Raw genomic sequence first — 20,787 nt, 5'->3', positions numbered from 1 at the left:
ACTAACTGACCCTTGTAAAAGATACAGCCGATAGTAAACATCCTCTCTGCAGAGTATAACGTCGTTCAAGGATCTGTTGACGTCCTCGATCCCACGTGCCTGGAGACTCTTCAGCGCGTTAACCAATTGAAGGAGTATGAACAACGCCTCTCGGTTTGCACTCTCGTTGCTTATGTCCCTCGACATTGCACCGAATGATTGTATGGTGGTCACGTGCAGGCACGAGAGGACCGAAATTGTCGCTGAAATTACGAGAGAATTACGAGATTATTAAATATCCAAATTTCCTTCTCGTCGCTGAAATGCAGTATGCATTACCTTCGGTATTTTCATTAGCGCACGGTCGGATCTTGTCAATCATCTCTTTCGGCACTCTATCTACGAATTCTATGACAGGAGTCAGATAAAAATCCTTCTGCGGCATAGGCATAGCTAGATCGAACGTTATGCAGAGAGTGACGTTTTGATCGTTCCACGTCGCCGAACAAAATATTCGCCTGCCGATGGAGATCGACGAGGCAACGTCGATGTTGAAGTGTTTCAGCTGTGGATTCGCGTTCTTGAGGGCACGCAGACCTGCCGGCAACTGGGCAATTTGATTTTCCTGAAATAAAAAAATCACTCCGAGTTAGAAACGCAATAATATTTCAGCAATTATTTCATATAAGAATTAAAATATATTTATAAATTATTGCAAAATTTTATTCCATTATTTTATTTTTTTAATTTTATATTCTATTCTTAAATTTTGTATCTCAACAAATAAATGGAGAATTTTCTTAGATTTTAAATAAAATATATATTAGCTGCATTAATAAGTTTTTCATGAAATTTTTTATGAAATCCAATATTTATGAACAAATTATATATATGTACAGTTTAATTATGAAAATAATATTACTTTCTTTCATCTTTCAGTTACCATGAATGAAAGATATTATTTTTAATAGGAAACTTATTTATATATTTAATACAAAAGTTTATACATCTTTCATTCATGTTGATTAATTATTTTTTAAACTCTTTACTGAAAGTTACGAGATACTTTGCATAGAGAAATCGAGGGTAAGAAGATCTTTGTGTGAAAGAAATTGATTTTTATAAATATTCTAGATTGATTCTTTTCAGGCTAGTTGGTGCAACAATAACAGGCATGATGTATACCTGTTCGAGAAATTGAGCGAGCGCTTCGTGATTCGCGACAACCACCGCACCATAATTGTCCTCGAGGCTTCGATGGACGATGGTGCGTCCTCTGCGTTGCCTCAAGCGACCCATCCGCGGCTCGTCGTCCTTCCAATCTTGATCTTCCTCCGCGCCCTTCAATAGTTCCAAAGTTCAACTATCTAATATTTTTTTACATAGAAAGAGGTACGAATTGGAAGTGGAATTTTTGAAACCTGATTAGACGTACTTCGTCGCCGGTGTAAAAGGCGTAAGGTGCATAAAGCTCGCTCTCGGTCTCGCTACCGCAATATGGCAACGAGGTCGACCTCACGAACGGCTGGTGATGATGATGAACCTTTGGCTCTCCGCCCATTGCGCTACTGTCGGACTTCCTTTTGCAGGCGCCGCGGAATCCGTCACCGCGTTGTCTACTTCCATGACGCAGCTCCAGATTCGAATCGCACTCGGGTGAACTCGAGAGACACTCGTACACGTGGCTGTCGTTGGACGTCTGTTGGAATGCGCGATTACACGTTATACCGTTGTAACCGAATTATGCAGCTAAGTCACACTTCGAATAGCAATTAAAGCATCTAGCTTCCTCTACTGTCAACTTTGGATACTTAATTATTCATTCTATGGTATTTGTTTTTTTACCTAATAATTAGAGATGAAAAAAACGTCTTTTTTCCTGATAGAAAATGTTGAAAAGAAAAACAAATTTTTTAAGAATTGTTTTTTACATATAATATTATTTTTCTATATATTTGTTTGTTAATATAATAATAAACTAAAGTTATGATACTTTTGCGGCAATCACAATAAAAATGTTTATTATACATTTAACTGAAAATTGTCTGAATTACATCATGTTTGATATCACTTTAATCGCAAAAATCTTATTAATTTATTAAAATTATTATCGAAAAAAAAATGAATTAAAAATATAAAAATTTTAATTTTTTTATTATATTAAAATATGACTAAAATATATTTTTAAAAACTACAAACTATGTTTTTATATCTATAATAAAGATAGTTCATTCAAGTTCAATTTTGATTTATTTTCGGAGACCTAATTAAAAAATAGTAATTACACAACTATATAAGCAATTGGAATTCGATTTATATTTAAACTGATAGTTTAATATTAAATTGATAGTTCAAAGCTATTATAAAAAAAATCAAAAATAATGAAAAATTAATTTGCACAATAATCGAAATATAAAAATGTTAAATATCTGAAAAAGAAAAGAAAATTTTGAAAAAAAAACAAAACTTGTTTTAGCTGCATTTTATATTAAAAAAAATTGTTTTTTTTTCATATTTACATCTCTATCAAAAATATAAAGTTGATTATACATATAAGGTGTCACAAAACTCTAAAAAAATATTTCTTTTTCTTTTATATAATAGCAGATTTTCTGGCTAATTTGTGAAAATAATTTTTCGAAAATATTGATAATTTTGAATTTATAAATATAATTGAAAAAGGAGTTTCTTAAAATAACTTTATTAAGAGTTAAAACTGCAGCCTTTAATTAAATTCAGATGAAATTTATTGTAATAGAATTTTAATTTGAGGTCTAGTTACAAAGATAAATAATATGGAGAAAAATGAGAAAAAATAATGATTTCTTTCTCGATATTCTAAGGAAAAATTCATTCCAAATTGATAAGAGAATCTACTATTAAAAATCCGGAGCGAGAGGAAGCTCGATGAAATGGTGACGAGAAGAAGGGGTGTCTCTTACCGGCGAGTCGGAAATGGATCTTACGGACGAGAGGCCGACGTCGTAATCTCGATGTTGATGATTCGTCCCCGTGATCGACGCAATATTATCATTATGCGCCCTCCTGGAAACGGGTTGGGACACGGCGCGATCCCTCATACTGGCAGTGCGCTGCGGTTTCGAAGGTGCCAGAGCGCTGCGCACCTCACCTGTAACATCCTCCGCTGCTGCAGGCACACATCCGCCATTCGTCAAGCGCCACGGGTTAGTTACCACAAGACACAAGGCACATGTCACGAAACTGGGGCTAGATTTATCTAGAGATCAACTAAGTTCTCGCAACGCTAGATGCACATATCTCCGTATGTGTTGCGCACAAAATTACAACGATGAATTAACGTTAGTTACCCATTACGCGTTTGTCGGCTACGCGACTAGTGCTGTCAGTATAAATGAAATTTTTGCTTTTTTTGTATTTAAGCAATTTTCGGTACCAACTAATAATAACCGGATATCAAAGAATTGATCAGATTTACACCTTTCTGTAAAAAATTTTTGTTTCCATTAAATGAAAAAAAGAGCTTTTTTTTTATTTTCATTGACAAAAAGAAACAAATTTTTTTCATTATTTTTGTTTAATATTACAATATAATATTTTTCTTTATATTTTTGTTAATGTAATTAAAAAACTAAGATTCTCGTATATTGATGAAAGATTTCGATTAATGATAGTAAAGATGTTAAAAATACATATATGTATGAAAAAAACTAAATTTAAAAAAACGAGGCTTGTTGTTTTTTTCATAAAAAAATATATTTTATGAAAAGAAAACATTTTTTTTCTATCTGCATCTCTACCCTTCTACTTGATTATTCATGGCATACATTCCGGACATTCCTGATCACGTAGTAATCTTATTCGAATAAACGCGATTCCCTGATATCGCAGTACTATCGAATGAATCACATATTTGTTCATGTATTGAATGTATTGAATATAAATATCAAGATATATGTGTTAATTTTATTCTTTTCAAAGTATAAATATTGATCTCATGATAGGATATAAGCGAACACGAAGACATAAACAGTTACCCGACATTTAGAGCTGAAACAAACATGTATAATATCTAAAATATATGTGAATAACTCATAAGAATCTCGCTACAAGTAAATCGTTCTCTTAATAAATTCGACCAGGCGGATCAAAGCGTATCGAAATTAAGCAAGTTCGAATTTTCCGAAATAAAGTATCTTGTACCATATTATTTACTCTAATGTAACAATACTGCTGATATTATTTTAGTTAGGATTGCACAAGACTCAAGGTATTCGTAAAAATATTGTATTGGTATTGAAAATTTTTTTGAAAATTTAGTCTTGGGTTTTTGAGTGAGTCCCTGTAATAAAAATCCTGTCTTGTGTTTATTTTGATTTTATTAATAATTATAGTGTTTTATTGTGATTTTATTAATAATTTTTATCTAATATTGAACAATTTTGTTTAAAATAATAAATTAGAATAATTTATTAACATAAATATTATTAAATATTCTTATTTAACAATTAATTTAAGAATATTTAATAATCATTAAATATTCCTATTTAATAATTAATTTAAGAATATTTAATAATTATTAAATATTTTTTAATAATTATTTAATAATTACTTATTTAGTAATTATTAAATATTCTTATTTAATAATTAATTTTTTAAATTCCGTATGATTTTTTGCATTTAATTTATAAATTGACATATTTAAAAATCAATAATCTTGACAAGACCAACAATCACTCTCTTGATAATCTTAATCTTGGTATTATCTTGACAACTAATTAAAAAGCTTGTCTTGTATTGTTTTATCTTGATTTTATTAATAATTTTTATCTAATATTGAACAGTTTTGTTTAAAATAATAAATTAGAATAATTTGTTAACATAAATATTATTAAATATTCTTATTTAATAATTAATTTAAGAATATTTAATAATCGTTAAATATTCTTATTTAATAATTAATTTAAGAATATTTAATAATTATTAAATACTCTTATTTAATAATTAATTTTTTAAATTCCGTATGATTTTTTTTCATTTAATTTACAAAGACATATTTAAAAATCAATAATCTTGACAAGACCAATAATCTCTCTCTTGATAATCTTAATCTTGGTATTGTCTTAACAACTAATTAAAAATCTTGTCTTGATCTTGTCTCGAATTTCGAAACAAAACCATATCAAAACTAGTATCTCATGCAATTAATTTCAGCGTTACTCCACCAAACAGCCAGTATCGATATATTTTAAATACCCGAATATTCATTCAATATCTAGATTAATTGAAGCACAAAAATTTGACAGCATAAACGTAAAACGGGGGATATTTTTCGCCGACAAAATTTTTCGACACAACGACCTGAGTATTATATCATGTATAAAGTTTACGAAGCAGAAACAGGACTCTTCGCAAAAGCGTACGTCGTCCAACTCTTAATCAACTTAAACTCTAAAAGGACATACGATGATACAATCTCGCAATACGTGCAATGCATGCGGCGTTAGTTGCACCCAGCTTCGGTTAAAGGAATCCCTCGAGTTGTGACGAGCGAAATATCTTACGTACCGTTTCATAACTATCGCAAAATGAAAGAAAAAACGGAGAGAGACGTGAACATATACGGAATGCGCGATTTTATATTCGATAAGTCGCGCGTTAAACATTATTCGCGTTAATGAGAGGGGAAGGGGGGAGGGCGACACGAATGCGAAGGTGCAACGAACAAGCCACAGCATCGGGGAGAGGGGGAGGGAGAGAATTTACGTGTTCGCAAATGACCGAAGAAGAAGAAAACGATCGAGACTTCGACGAGAGAGAATAAGACTCCCTGATTTTTTTTTTTTACATACACGTTTATTTCGAAACACACAAAATATTCTCTTACACACAACTTTCGCTTTCTTGCAAAGCTTTTACAAACTTTTACAAATAGTATCTTTTATATCGATATAGATATAGATATATAACAAGTAGCGCATTCGTATATTTGACCAGCCATTCTCAAACCTCTCTTCTATCGTAACCGTACAGCCGGATAAATTATCTGCTTTGCAAAATATAACTGTATCTCGATCAATATTGTTCAATATTATGTTACATATGGAACGATACTAATGCTTGACAGTCGAATGTCGTGCAAAAGATAAATAAAAAATAAGTCTTTTTAATGAAGGAATACAAAAAACGTTATTATCGATATAACATATGTATCACAGATTATTGCAACTTTCCAAGAATGATTTTAACACTTCTTCAGAGTTTGAGAAACTTATGATAGTTTGTATAAATGAAAATTCTATATATTTTAAATGCTATATTTTATAACGCCTCCACAAATAATAATGTAAAGTCATCTAAATTATATACTTTAAAATTTTAATTCTTACAGTTTTACCCATAGGTTCTAATTAAATGCGACGTTAAGCGAAAGATTACTTGTCCTCCCCTAAAATGCGAGTTATATATCGATCATCCACGATATGGATTAGGGTTGCACAAGACTCAAAACAATATTGGCAAAAATATCGTATTTGTATTAAAAATGTTCGAAAACTTCAATCTTGTCTTCTTTTGAAATATTTGTATTAAAAAATCGCCTTGTCTTATCTCGATTTTATATTTAGAACTTTTATTTAATATAAATAATTAAATTTAATATAAATAATTATTTAAGATAATATTTAACACAATCTTTATGATATAATTTAAGATAATTATTATTATCTATGTCATTCATTTACTTCCTAAAATAATGAATGTGTGTGTTTGTTGTTTTCATAAGAAGCATGCCAAGATGCACACACGTTCAATCAGAAAATCACGTAGATATGCTGTACGCAAAATATAACTAAATAATTGTGTAAAATTTTATATTGCTTATTTTATTTATTGTATTAATTGTTTATAAATTTCTTAATATAAATATTTTTATTTGTTAAATAAAATTTTTTAAGTTTGTATATAATATAGTGATCTCTCTCTCTCTTTTCTTCATCTAGTTTACGAATATACATATTTTAGCTTTTTATAAAAATCAATAATCTTGTCAAGACCACAACAATCTTGACAATCTTAGTCTTGGTATTATCTTAATAACTAATGAAAAATCTTGTCTTGATCTTATCTGAAATTTGAAGACAAGACAAGATCTTATCTCGTGCAACCCTAGCATGGATCACGTGGCTCGATCGCTGTACCCGCGCAAGAGCAAAGAGCGACGTCTCTCCCGTTTGAAAAAGCGACTGGCGCGAGTGGATTCGTGTGAGTATGGCTGTTAACATCGAGAATGATCCGCGGCGATTGTGCTCAGTTACACTGTATGGGTCTAAACTTACCCAGATTCGCGTAAATCGAGTCCGACGTCGTCGCGGTCGTCGGTCTCCAGGTGGCTTTCGAGGACATCTTGTCGCTTCTGCTCGGAGAAGCAACGCTCGATTTCGCTTCTACGCGAGGTGGTGGCGGCCTGATCGGCTTGCTCGCCGGATCCAGCCTCGACCAGTCCTCCAAGGATTGGTTCCTCGGCGGCGGGGGTGGTTTTCCGGGTCTCGCTGCAAGACAGGAGAGACTCGGTGAAAAATTCTCTTCATACTCTTCACATTTTTTATTCAAATTGCAAACAATTTCTTCCGCATGCTTACCCGTGGACGGTGGAGGAAATCGCGTCACTGTCCTCGAGGCGTCGTTCTTTGCGCCGCAGGAATCCGTCTGATCCTCGCCGACATTCCTGGCGACCCTATCATTCCCTACCACCTCGACCGCAGCACCGTCCAACTCCAGGGGATGGATTATCTCCAATCGCGGTTTCGGTTGCGGCGTCGATGGTATCTCGTCGCTCTTTCCGTTTTGACCTACCACGACGTCCATGTCCTTCCTCGAGCCCATTCTCAGGAATCGCTTCAAAGAGAAGCCTCTTCGGTTCCTGCTCCTCTTCTTCTCCTCTCGCACTTCCTTCTCGCTCGTCAGACTGTCTTGCGACAGAGATATCGTTCTCTTGGGTTCAGATTCGACCGATTGCTTGGCATCCGTGGATCCGTTCGTCGGATCCGGAAGTTCGCAGATTGCCTTGCGGAATTTTGGGCTGCACGAGGACGATCTCTCTCTCTTCTCCTTCTCGCGGACGACCGGGGAATCGGACTTCAGGTTCGCTCCTGGATTCCTGGCGAACAGAGAGGAGACCGGCGGCGGATCCTCCGTGGACTCTGGCGGTCGAGGAGCCATCCGTCTCTTGTTTGGTGAACGTACGAGCTCCATCGTAGAAACGGAAACGGGAGTTATCTCGGGAAACTCCTCGTCCGGCGCGACATTCTCGTTCTCTGTCTCTCCGTTATTTGAATGATTACTCGGATCCGTTGATGTAATTAAGGAAGTAGATAACGGTAGAGGAGCGGATTCTTCCGAGTTTTGAGTCGTACTCGAGGAAACCTGATCGATCTCCAATGAAACCTCATTCGAGATGTCCTTCTTTGTCGAAAGTCGAGGGTTCATATCCTGTGTACCTAAAAGAAAATCGTAACGAGTTACAATGATATCAAAAACGAGCGAAAAAATTTGCCATGTGTGTTTTTTACGAAGAATTAAAATTTATTTAAAAAATAAATGATTCACAAAAGAAAATAATCACAAAGACGGTCTTTCAAAGATTCTGCTATTATTTTAAATTAGAGAAATATTGACGTATAAATAAGTTTTTATAAAATTCAATGTTTATTAATAAATTGTATACAGTTTAATCATGAAAGTAATTCCCATCATATTTGTCACTTTATTCCTTTCAGTCTTTTAGCCTTAAAATATAGATTCTAGATCGATAGGAAGTTTGGTCTTTACTCGCAATGAATTATTCAAGCTGTTTTCTCATTTTTTTAACGTTTCTAAAAACAAGACGTGCTATATCGATCGAAACCATCAATAGTCTAAAGACGCTATTGTCTTACATAATACCGGGTAGAACAAAACAACCCAAAGTTTCAATAATATGCCTTTGGTCAATTTCGCCACATGAAACCGAGTATTATCATAAAAATTTAACTAGGCTACAACTTTTCGCTGTAAATGATCATTTTCCTTCCAATTTCTCGCTCAAATAAAGTAACTGACGAAAATAGCGATCTGCAATTATTCTTTCATCCGGTTCAAATAGTTCATGGTAATCGACTATTGGTCTCAATGTGATGAAAACCAAGGGCAAATTATTGGAACTTAGCTGAGTTCTTTTGTAGATAATCCGATCTACTCATCGCACATAGCGCTTTCAGATTGTTATTTGTTCTGATAAATGCAGTACGTCTTTGACAAACAATTTATTAAATGTTGCAGAAATAAGAAAATGATTCGCTGAATGTATCACAAGTGAAGACTTTCTATCGATCCGGATTTGTAACTTGTTTGAAAGATAGAAGCAAATGCAGAAAAATGATGGGGATTAACATTCATGATTAAATTATACACCTATAATTTATAATAAACATCAAAATTTCATAAAAATATTGGAAAATTTATTTAGACAACTTAATGAAACTATAAGTATCTAATATAAAATAAATATAACTAATAATTTAATATAAATTAATCCAATATAAAAAAATCTAATATAAATAATTTCGATAAACTTTTTATTCTAACGGGTCTCACCTAAATTCTGAACGGATCTAACAGCGACATTTTGCACCGAAGGCGGTGGTGGGATGTAATCGGAAATTTTCCTCACGGTGAGCGGACCGTCGTTCAGGCTTGTCTTCGCGGAAAAGGTCACGGGTTTCTGCGGTACCGCGGGCTTAACTCTCGAGTCGTTATTATTAACGTTATTGCCGTGCAAGAAGGAAGTTCTCGGTTCCGTAGAAATCACGCTTGGCGGTGGACTTGTCGGCAACGCTGGCGGTTCCGTCGCTTCCTCCTCGTCCGCTTTGCCATCCGGTTCTCCAGCAAGTTCTCTGCTGTGCTCGAAGCAGAATCGCTGCTCCTTCACGATATCCCCGTCGATCTCGCGCGCTCGCGACGACGAGATCTTGTCGCTGATGCTGCTCATCGAACGATCGCTCTCCGGCGCCTCCTCGTTCTTCAGAGACGTCAAAGCGAGCTCGGTCCCTTCTTCTTTTTTCTTCTCGTCTTCTCGTTTCGGATACTCGCTTCTCTTCGTCGCCGTTTCCTTTGCGTTCTCGCCCTCCTTTATGCTGGTGGATATTATCGTTGACTGCGTCTGGGCTTCAGTCTTTTTTATCGCTGAAACGCTGCTGTCAAGGGGAACGTTTACAGCGTTTTTCTTGTCGATCTTAAGGGCCGAGTACTTTTGCGTCGTCGTTTCCGTCGATATTTTCACTGCGTCGGCGTTGACGATATCCGTTTCCTTTCTCATGACCGAGATCATATTGGCAGAAGTGATCAATGGCATATCTATAATCTTTCCTAGTTCCGGAGAAGATTTTTGTTCTTGTTCGTCGGCCTTTTTCCGTTCTCCATTGAGTTTCTTCGCGGCCTTTAATTACAGCGTTTATTAAATATTTTATACAGAATTAAGGACTTTTTCAAGTGTAATATCCTTCTTATATCTAAAGTATCTTCATTTAAATATATCTATTTATAAGTATAGTTAAAGATGTAAAACAAATTATTTTTTTTCTAATGAAAGCAAAGGGTTAAAAAACGGTTTTTTATCTTTGAGAAAAGACAAATTTATTTTCTTAGTTATTTTTTAATATAACATTTTTTTTTATATTAATATAATAAATATCTAAAGTTCTTATATTTTTAATTTATTTTTGTAGAAGTAATCTTAATAGATTAATAAGATTTTTGCAATTAAAGTGATACCAAACACGATATGATTTAGATAATTTTCAATTAAATATATAAAAAATTTTATTATGCATTTAATTGAAAATTATCTGAATTATATCGAGTTTGATATCATTTTAATCTTTTTCTATTTACATCTCTAAATATAGCTAATGTCTAATTTTACTTATATGACGAAAATCAAAGTAACTAATCAAAATAGCTAATTAAATAAATGATTAAAATGATATTTTTTTATTATCACTTACTTCAACAGTGTTATCTGATATTCCTCCGTCACCGGACTTGTATTTGAGCGGACTGGTCTGCAAGTTAATTTTCCGATCGATAGGTCTTTTGGCAGTGGGTACAGATTCGTCCCCGCCGAAGGGTGTCACGGACACCAAGAGGGTTGTCTTCTTACCATCGGCGTCTCTCTGTACTTTCCCCAGCATCAGAGAAGCGAAGGACTTGGCGGGCGTCATCGTCGTCGACGACGACGACGATTTGGTCGCATCGTGATTGTCCACGACGTCCGTCAAGTTTGCGCTGATCGTATTGAAGTTCGTGTTCGAGCGAGTCAGGTTGAATAACGCGCGTTCTTCCTCGCTATCCGGCACCAGGTCCTCCGCTTTCACGGAGTCGATTTTTCCCGCATCCTTCTCCTCCTCGCCATCGGAAAAATCGTCGCCACCATAACCGATTATCTCTGTGAGAGACTCCGGGAAGCCGACGTTCTTCTTGCGCTGATCCTTCCGGCAAATCGCTTTACTACGAAGGATGCTCTGCAACGATCAATCTTATTATGTCGGACATACAGTATGCATGTCGTCGCCGATGTGGCGAAACTAGTTTCGATAAATTTGATATCGTTAATTATGTGGACATAATTGTACAAATAATTTTAAAACTAGTTTATCTCTTAATTAATATAAGCGATAAGTGGTGCTATCTTCGTACGAAGTATTGAATACTTAATGTTACGTGTCACTTTTTCAGATAAAATATTTATTATTAATTATTAATTTAATTATTAATATTATTTAATTTTAATTAAAATAATTTTATTTAAATTTATACATAACAAATATATGTAAATTGAGAGTAGAAGATAAAAATCATGAAGATTAAATCGTGTATGTGTGAAAATACAGGTAATATGTAAACAGAATATTTAAAACAATTGATATACTTAATTTGATAATTGCAAAAAAATTAGATTTATCTAAATTCAACTCTGCAGAACATATTCCAATCAGAAGTATAATGTCAGTTCAATCTTGATTCGACGTCTGAGCGATTGAGAGCCCGTTAAGTTTAAAAGTCTATTGAAAATAAAGGTCTATTTTGGTGCAATATTACTTATAAATGTTTCGCAATACTTGAGATTATAAATAATTGAATGATAAGAGATGTTTTTATTATTATCAATAATAAATATACAAATTTATAAATAGTAAAAGATACGCATGATAAAATTTTGGATATAAACTAGCAATATTCTCCCCCTCCTCCCATTGATAATATATAGATCATCTAAAATAATCTTTTTCCCAATTTTATAATACCTTTTACACGATATATATAATTTGTGACAGAATTCAAGATAGAATTCTGATTATTATACATATATAAAATATAAATATAATTATATATTTTTTATAAAATTATTTTTTAAATGTTTTTTATTTAATAAAATTAATAAAAATTAGTGTTCTATCTTTAATTTAATTTTATTTTTGAATTATAATGTAAACAGAATCGCAAAATAACTTTTAATTTGCAAGGCATTTGAACATAATTAATTGTTTAATTCGATGATGAAATTATTTTGAAATGATAGTCAAAAATTCGTCAACAATTTGTACCATTTCGATGTAGATTCGATCAGAATTTCAATATTACTTCAACATTTGACATTATTTCGATATTATATCAATTATACATTTCTGATTAGAATATAATATACACCAAATCCGTGTATATGTATATGTAATTTATGAAATAAATCGATATATACCTGTAGCTGAAGATGATCAATCTTCAAATTTGTGGAAGCCTTTTCGACGTTCAATCGCAGAATATCGTCGGTCGCCGCATGTTCCTCCCTCGGCTTGAAACAGTTCGAACAGAGTTCCTTCTTCCAGGCGTTTTGCACGAAGCGATTGCATTGTGTGGACATTGTTGCCTCACCCACAGCGACAGCGAAAGTCCCGTTACATCATCACCCTGGAAATAGTAATCGTTCGATTCTCTCTCTCTTTCTCTCTCTTCGAGCCGGTGCAACGCGATGCATTACGGCGACTAAGGAACGTGATAGTGCATGAAAAGCTATTTCGTTCCGGATCATGAGATTGCGAGAGTTATACCTCGAATATATAAAGCAACTCATTTTTTTATAAAATGATTTTTTTTTATAGAGACAGCAACAAATCTCTCTCTCTCCAGAGTTGAATTCGCGGGATGCAAATAATTGCCGCCTATTCTACTTTTCAATTTAGATAAGAATAATAATCGATTTTTGATAAATTTTTTTATAAGAAAGTGGATAAATTTTTGTTTGAAAGCATAATCATTGTAATTGATTAATGCGTTTTATTTCTAGAAATACTTGAAACGATTATTCATTTTACATTTACTTTAATCATTCTCAATGTTCGTTATAATATATAACAAAAAATTATATATATTTATATTACTTTTTGCTTTTTTTCAAAATTCTATAACAATCATCTAAATTTTGAATTAGCTTCAATTTTTCAAAATATTTTGAAAAAATCTTTACTAGAAAAACTTAATCAAATATTTGATTATAGCTTCTTCTTAAAATTCTCTCAATGATCAAGTGCAGTTTCAACGAGCGATTATGTTGGATGGAGGACATTAAATTCAAAACGAAACGAGTGAATACATTTTCCTGTCCACAGCCTCGGTCAGCGCGATAGCCATTGCAAATACAATCGGGACAATTGACTGGAGCTGTCCGGCCAGCTGAGTAATTGCTTCACTTCCGGTCTCGGTTTTATGTGCAGCGATGGCCTCTGGCCCGTCATTAGCAAGTAATACTGTGTAAAAATACTGTGCCATCACGAATCCTCTTTTCCACGAGCAGGTTGCGGTATAAGTTTATGGAGAAACGGAACAAGAATTTATTTCGCGCTGTATATCTACCATTTTCATATTTTATATATCTCCTCCGCTTTAATTTTGAAGTTTTATTGCGAAAAACTGTTTATTTTCATCACTCATTTACAATCTCGGTAAATCATTTCTGTCATTTCTTTGCAATAATCAGTGAAAACAGGCTCCAAGATTCTTGTAGATCGTATCATTAGAGATTGATATGGTAGAGCATAAGTATTTACAAGAAATTATATTTATATCGATGTTTTCCTTCCAAGTACCAAGATTAATTATTTACTGACACTCCAGAAACATCGCAAATATACCGAAACGTCATAGATGAAGAGTTTAGGATTGAACGAGATATCTTGACTAGTCTTGATATTGTCCTATTTCCTCTCGAAATTCGAGACAAGATTTTTAATTAATTATGAAGACAATACCCAGAATAAAATTGTTTAGAGAATATTAGTTTTGTCAAGATTGATTTTTTTAAAAAAGCTAATATATACATTTTAATTAAATCAGAAAAGATCATTATATTATGTATGAACTTAACAAATTTTATTTAATAAATAAAAGCATTTATATTAACTAATTTGGGAACAATAAATACAATAAGAATACAAAACACGAAATAAGTAATATAAAATTTTACACAATTATTTACATAAAACTGCACGTTTCTCTGATTATGTGCATGAGCCCCATTTGCATTTTTGATATACAACTGCCTTTTAAAGACAAGGAATGTATGTATAGATATATTCCTTGTTGTGTTTTTTGAATAACACATAAATAATAATTATTATTTTATAAATTATAATAAAGAGAATATGTTAAATATTATTTTAAATTGTTCAGCCTTAAATAAAAATTGATAATCAAATCGAGACAAGATAATACAAAACGAGATTTTTGCTAAGATTCATTCGAGATCGAGACAAGATTGAAGTTTTCGAAAATTTTCAATACTGTAATAATATATTATTTTTACGAATACGTCTTGCCTTGAGTCTTATGCAACCCTAGAAGAGTCGTCCCATTAGCATGCGGGACTCGCGAGTACTCGCAGACCAGGATACGAGGTACCGTTGGCAATCTCGATTGATCCGTTACATCTCTTGCGTTCTCGTCCGACTCTCGTGCGCGTGAAAAGTCTGCGCGTCGCGGTCACGTAAAGATTGACGATGACGAGAACGTGTTTCACGGTTAGGTGGTAAATTTAAATTCCACGTTTCAAAGGTGGAAAAAAAATTTTTTCAGCGAGCCACAAAAAGGGCTGACTTCACAAAAGGACGAAACTAAGCATTGATAGAATCAAGATTGAAGATAATCCTTATGTAAGAGAGACGAATTTCAATAAGCTTCGAAAGACTGTTTAACATGTAGGCCCAGCTCTTGATAAAACTGCCAGAGCGGTGCCTAGTTTGGAATCTCATTTTGTTCTTTAAAAGGAAACGCAATTGTGTCTCTAAAAGAGTTTGGTGCTTTTTAATTTCTTCCATTGTATAATAAATACAAACTTTCTGCATTGTATTAATTATAATTGGAGAGGGAATTGTAGTTTTATATAACATACTTCAAAGAATTAAAAATCATCTCTCTCTCTCTCTCTCTCTCTCTCTCTCTCTCTCACTCTCTTATTGTTAGAGAAAGTCTATACATTTTTAATTAAATATTTCTTGAAGATAATCCACTTTATATGTATTTTTTAAAATAATTTTAAAAATTATAAAATTTTTTTTAATTAATTTTAAAAATTAAAAATTTTGTTTCTTTTATTTTTTAAGATTTTTTAAAGATTGCTAAAATTTGATTTTAGATACATACATATATATAAGGCTTCTAATCTGTCGCTGCAAATAATATCGTTGCATATAATTGAATTATGTTTAATGATAGAAATAACATGAAATTGTACACATGTAATTGATAGAAAATTGTTTTCTCATAATCATAGAAATGAGATTTCATTTCTCTATACAAAGTTATTTATGAAATGTTGTGACTAAACACAGGTATTTTCAAAACATTATATTAAGAATTAATGAATAATAGCGAATTGCGGTTTCAATCTCTTACAAAATGATACTGTTTAAACAGCGGAGAACTCATGCTATCTCCTTCTCGAGCAGAATTCTACATAATAATTAGTACTCTTTTCATTTTACTCAAAACCGGAAAATCATTGGAGTTTGGGATGCGTAAATCTCTCACGAGACGACTCTCAGTAACCGGACTCGCGGATTCTTATAATAATGCCACTTTGCAATTATTACAAATTAACGGTTGCTACGTAACTATATATAACGATTATCGCATATAGCGGTTACTGTATTGCGGTTATTATAAATTAACTTCCCTACGTAACTGTGCATTCCGTGACTGAGCGAGGTAATCCCTTTACATTTGCACATACGCAAAACGAATCGTTCGCCAAGTCTCTTTCTTCGAAGTGTACAGTCGCGAAGGCGGACCTCGACTTCTCATTCCATTGAGATGACGCGCCAAAGCGAGCCGAAGGGCGAGGCCAGTAAATTTTACGTATCGCAATACTCAAGCAAGCGTGACTTTACGAAGACAAAAAGTGCTCGCGGCTTTATCATTTTTTTTCTGTATAAAATCTCTGTTATTTTAAAAATCTAATTATACTTATTTCATTTTTCTCATAAGAATTCGTGAGTTGTGAAAGTTGTTGAAAGTCGATATATTCTTTACTCCATATTATATGTGTAAATTTTAGAATAGAGAATGTAAGCACTCTTCAAGTATTCTTTGACAAATTTGAGCATTCTGAGAATTAAAATTGCACAAAATACCAAGACTAGTTTTGATATTGTCTTGCTTTTTTTTAATTCGAGGCAAAATCAAGACAAAATTTATAATTAATTGTTGAAATAATACTAAGATTAAGATTATTAAGAGATTGTTGGTCTTGTCATTATTATTGATTTTAGAAAGACTAAAATGCGTATTTGTCAATTACATGAGAAAAAATCATTATATTATATTATATACGATCTTACACAATTTCACTTAATATTTAATATTTATTTAATTTAATTTATTAAATTAAATTAAATTAATTAATTAATTAATTTTTATTTAATATTTAATATTTATTTATTTAATAAATAAAAACATTTATATGAAGAAGGAGTGTCGATAAATCTAATTGTTTTTGCTATAAATTGATATTATTATTAGAAATATATTAATAAATATATAAGTTTTATTGAAATATTTACTTTGCTTATATATATATCAACCAGTGACGTAATAATGATGAACTTAATAAAGAAGAATTAAAGATGATTCAAAGATGTTATTGAAATAAAAATAATAGTCAATCAATGATATTATCTTAATAGTTATATTGACGTTCTTATTTTATTTTTTTTCGCGCATTTGTGTGATCTAAAGCAAATAAATAATGATGTCCAAAGAAATAAAGTAACTATTCTTTCTATACTTTTCAAATAACACGAGTAACAAAACATAAAACAGACTGTATCTTGTATTATGAGTATCGGGTTTTATTTTTTTACTGCGCATTGCAGTACTTTAACCAATTTTATGTATGTTGTGTCTTGTAGTCATACACAACATATAAATATTTTTTTGATACACAAATGCGCTTTATAAAAAAATTGCGACCGAATACTAAAAAAATATAATTTTTCGTCACTTTTGATGGTCAACTCTAAGTTCAGGGCGTATTCTTTAATGGATGGTGTTAAAAAAAATAAGAAAAATATTTTTGTATTTCTACAAACTCTACATCTCCTATATTTACTAAAATATGAAAGAAAATTTCTATTCCTCACATATTTAAGAAAAAGTGATATTTTTAGGCTGATTTAGAATCTTATCGACATACTTTCTTTAAAAACAATTAATACAATTGAAATAAACAATATAAAATTTTACACAATTATTCATATTTAGCTCAATTCTAGAATGCGAAATTTTCGAAGATAAAAGTTGTAAAGATTAAAATATAGAAATCAATTAGCGAGGAATTTAAATTAATTAATTTAATTAAATGTTAAAGACTAATTGACCGCAAAAAAATTTCAAATTAAGCCGAAAAATTAGTTGACTATTTTAGGATCCTAAAATCATTTTATAACAATTTCTGATTCTTTTGGAGCCATCTAATCTGTAAATTACACTTTTACCGCAAATTAGTGATTAATCAGTGAACAATCCAAGTACTTGTTTTTACATCAAAATGAATTCTATTCCACTTAAAGTATCTTTACGCGGAAATGAGGACGTGGTGACATACAGTGTCGCGTTTAGTCGAGCAGACAATGTGCGAATCATTCTGCACAAAGGAAAATACTTAGTGTGTCGTGAAATAAATGTCGACTCGTTCTTAGTCTCACGATACTTCCCACGGTAATGAGCACTGCCAACACACGTAGGAGATACGAGGAACATTATCACCGGTAATTCGAACCGTACATATCTTCGCATATAGGCACAAACCGACAGTTCGTCAGAAACCCTAATAACGAGAAAGAGTCCTCGTACCCTCATCATGGTGGAAGTAAAAAAAAAGATATGTGGAGATTCCGCTAAGGCGCTCCTTTTCGTGGTACTGCAATAATTACTGTTCATCTACCGCTTGATTGCGGGCATTAAACTCGCCCTAACCGTAAAGCGTCTGGGAATTTCGATGGAATTACGTACGTACAGAGAATTATGCTCGCAAGAGAGGAGAAGGAAATCGGCGGGGAGGACCGTTCGTTCGAGATCACAGGGTCGATTCGAACGTCGTTCGAGAGCGCTTCGAAGGCAAAAGACTTAATGGGTCAAGTGCGAGGTAATAACTGGCTGGTAACTAGTCATTCGAGTCGCGTATTAACAGCTCGAATTACATCATTTCATGCGAGATGTGGTCGCTTGGTCGCAGCGAGTCATAATTATTGGAAAAATCGTCATGTTTCAATTTTTACAATTTCTAGAAATTAATTTGTATTTTTAATCGGGACAAAGTATATACAATAAATTAAATTAATGTAGCAGACGGATTTTCGTTTTATAATAATTTTAGAATAAAAAAATTAAAAAAGGATAACAATTGTACGTGAAATTATATCGCAATTTAATTTAATTACGATTTTTTTAGCTTGATGTTTTTGTTATACGTGTTTCTTGAAATATTCTTTTTAATTTTTCAATTGCAACAGTTTTCATCTACAACGATATTAATTGAATTGATGTAGCTATCAAATGGATTTTTGTTTTATTAAATTTAGAATTTAAAAAAATTGAAGTAAAATTATATCGCAATTTAATTTAATTATGATTTTTTTAGCTTGACAGTTTTATTATATATGTTTTCTGAAATATTTTTTTTAATTTTTTAATGGCAACAATTTTCATCCAAATCAATAATATTAAAGTTAATTGTAATGCAAGGAACCCATAGAAATGCAATTCACAATTTTGACTTTAATACTATTTATGAATCTTATAAACGAGTATGTTGTAGCTACAGGAATTGCACTTGGTTACATGTACCATGTCGATCTCAGTAATCCCTGAGTCTAACAGTAAACCGTGCAACGGTTTGGAAACCGTTGTCACATGATTAACGATCATTTTTTCACGTGACACCTGCACCGTGCAAATAAACACGGCCATGCTAAATTCATTCTTCGGTGTCTGTGACTTATACGGCAGCTTTAGAAAATCTGTACTCGTAGTGAGGAACTCTCTACAGGCACTCGTCATCATCTTGAATGAAATTAATTATTACAATCTTACAGCAATACTATTATGCAATTTTTTTAGGAATGCAATTATCAGCGATTCAATTGCTTTCTTATAAAATTACAAGATTGTGATTATGAAAATAAACATCATGTCCTTGATACTCCAAGTTTCCATAAAGTTATTTCCGAGTTCATCCTTGACAAATTACAATTTTAATTAAAATATAAAATTATTTTTATTTATCCAATTGCTATGTTATATATTTTATTTTTAATTCTCGTACAATAGAGAATAGAATTGCATAAGAATCAAGACAAAACAATATTCGTAACAAAATTATATTGGTATTGAAAAAATTTGAGAATTTAAATCTTATCTTGAGTGAATTTTTATAGCAAAAATCTCGCCTTGTATAATATAAGATTTAAATAATAAACAATTTTATTCTAATACCGAACAATTCGGACAATATATTTAACATATAATCTTTATAATATAATTTAAGATAATTATTATTATTTATGACTCATTCGTTTATGTCTTAAAACACAATATAATATATATATATATAATTTTTTTTTTTTCGTTGTGTTTTCGTTATTTTTACGAAAGGACAGAGATAATTCATGATCAAAAAACTGCGTACATTTGCTATATACAAAGTTTTGTATAGTTAAATAATTGTATAAAATATGTTTAAAATATATTTTTTTATTTGTTATATTAATTGTTTCTATAAATTTATTAATATAAATATTTTTACTTATTAAATAAAATTTTTTAAGTTTGTACATATATTGATTTTGAGAGTGTAATTTCTCTCATCTAATTTACAAATCTACATATTTTAGCTTTTTTTAAAAATCAATAATCTTGACAAGGTCAATAATTTCTCTCTTGACAATCTTATACTTGATATTGTCTTATATATTGTAATAACTGATTAAAAATCTTGTCTTAATCTCGTCTCGAATTTCGAGACAAGACAAGACAATACCAAGGCTAGGTTTGATATCTCATGTAACTCCAACAGAGAATCTCGTTATAGTTTAATGAGTGTATTGACTGGGGAGTGCTAACCGCAGCACAAAAGACATTTAGCGACTATTGATATGCCATCAGCAACAATGCACGTTGCTATGCACTTTAGCATAATTATGTTTATCGAATTAGCTTGGCACAGGTGCCTTATAAGTCTGCAAC

General features: G+C 32.1%; 1 protein-coding gene across 3 annotated transcripts in view; it reads right to left on the bottom strand.

Annotated features, from left to right (window-relative positions):
* The window catches only part of LOC145971153 (uncharacterized), a 49,443-nt gene that overhangs the window by 1,248 nt on the left and 27,408 nt on the right, over positions 1–20,787 (bottom strand). The window contains exons 2-11 of one of the 3 annotated variants that reach the window (XM_083098506.1): positions 12,752–12,960; positions 11,001–11,516; positions 9,592–10,432; positions 7,599–8,456; positions 7,296–7,508; positions 2,922–3,127; positions 1,415–1,678; positions 1,165–1,320; positions 319–604; positions 11–242 (exon numbers count right to left, since the gene is read on the bottom strand). In XM_083098506.1, coding sequence (XP_082954632.1) covers positions 11–242; positions 319–604; positions 1,165–1,320; positions 1,415–1,678; positions 2,922–3,127; positions 7,296–7,508; positions 7,599–8,456; positions 9,592–10,432; positions 11,001–11,516; positions 12,752–12,913 — 3,734 coding nt within the window. In that variant the 5' untranslated portion in view covers positions 12,914–12,960. Of the gene's footprint in view, positions 1–10; positions 243–318; positions 605–1,164; positions 1,343–1,414; positions 1,679–2,921; positions 3,128–7,295; positions 7,509–7,598; positions 8,457–9,591; positions 10,433–11,000; positions 11,517–12,751; positions 12,961–20,787 lie in introns of those variants that run through there. The other 2 variants (XM_083098507.1, XR_014438784.1) reach the window with 2 other exon arrangements.

This window comes from Camponotus vicinus, unplaced genomic scaffold (assembly GCF_025532165.1).
Source record: "Camponotus vicinus isolate PSW18456_S1 unplaced genomic scaffold, iyCamVici1.0 SCAF_4, whole genome shotgun sequence".
Classification (NCBI taxonomy): domain Eukaryota; kingdom Metazoa; phylum Arthropoda; class Insecta; order Hymenoptera; family Formicidae; genus Camponotus; species Camponotus vicinus.
This window is presented reverse-complemented; position numbering and strand designations above follow the sequence as displayed.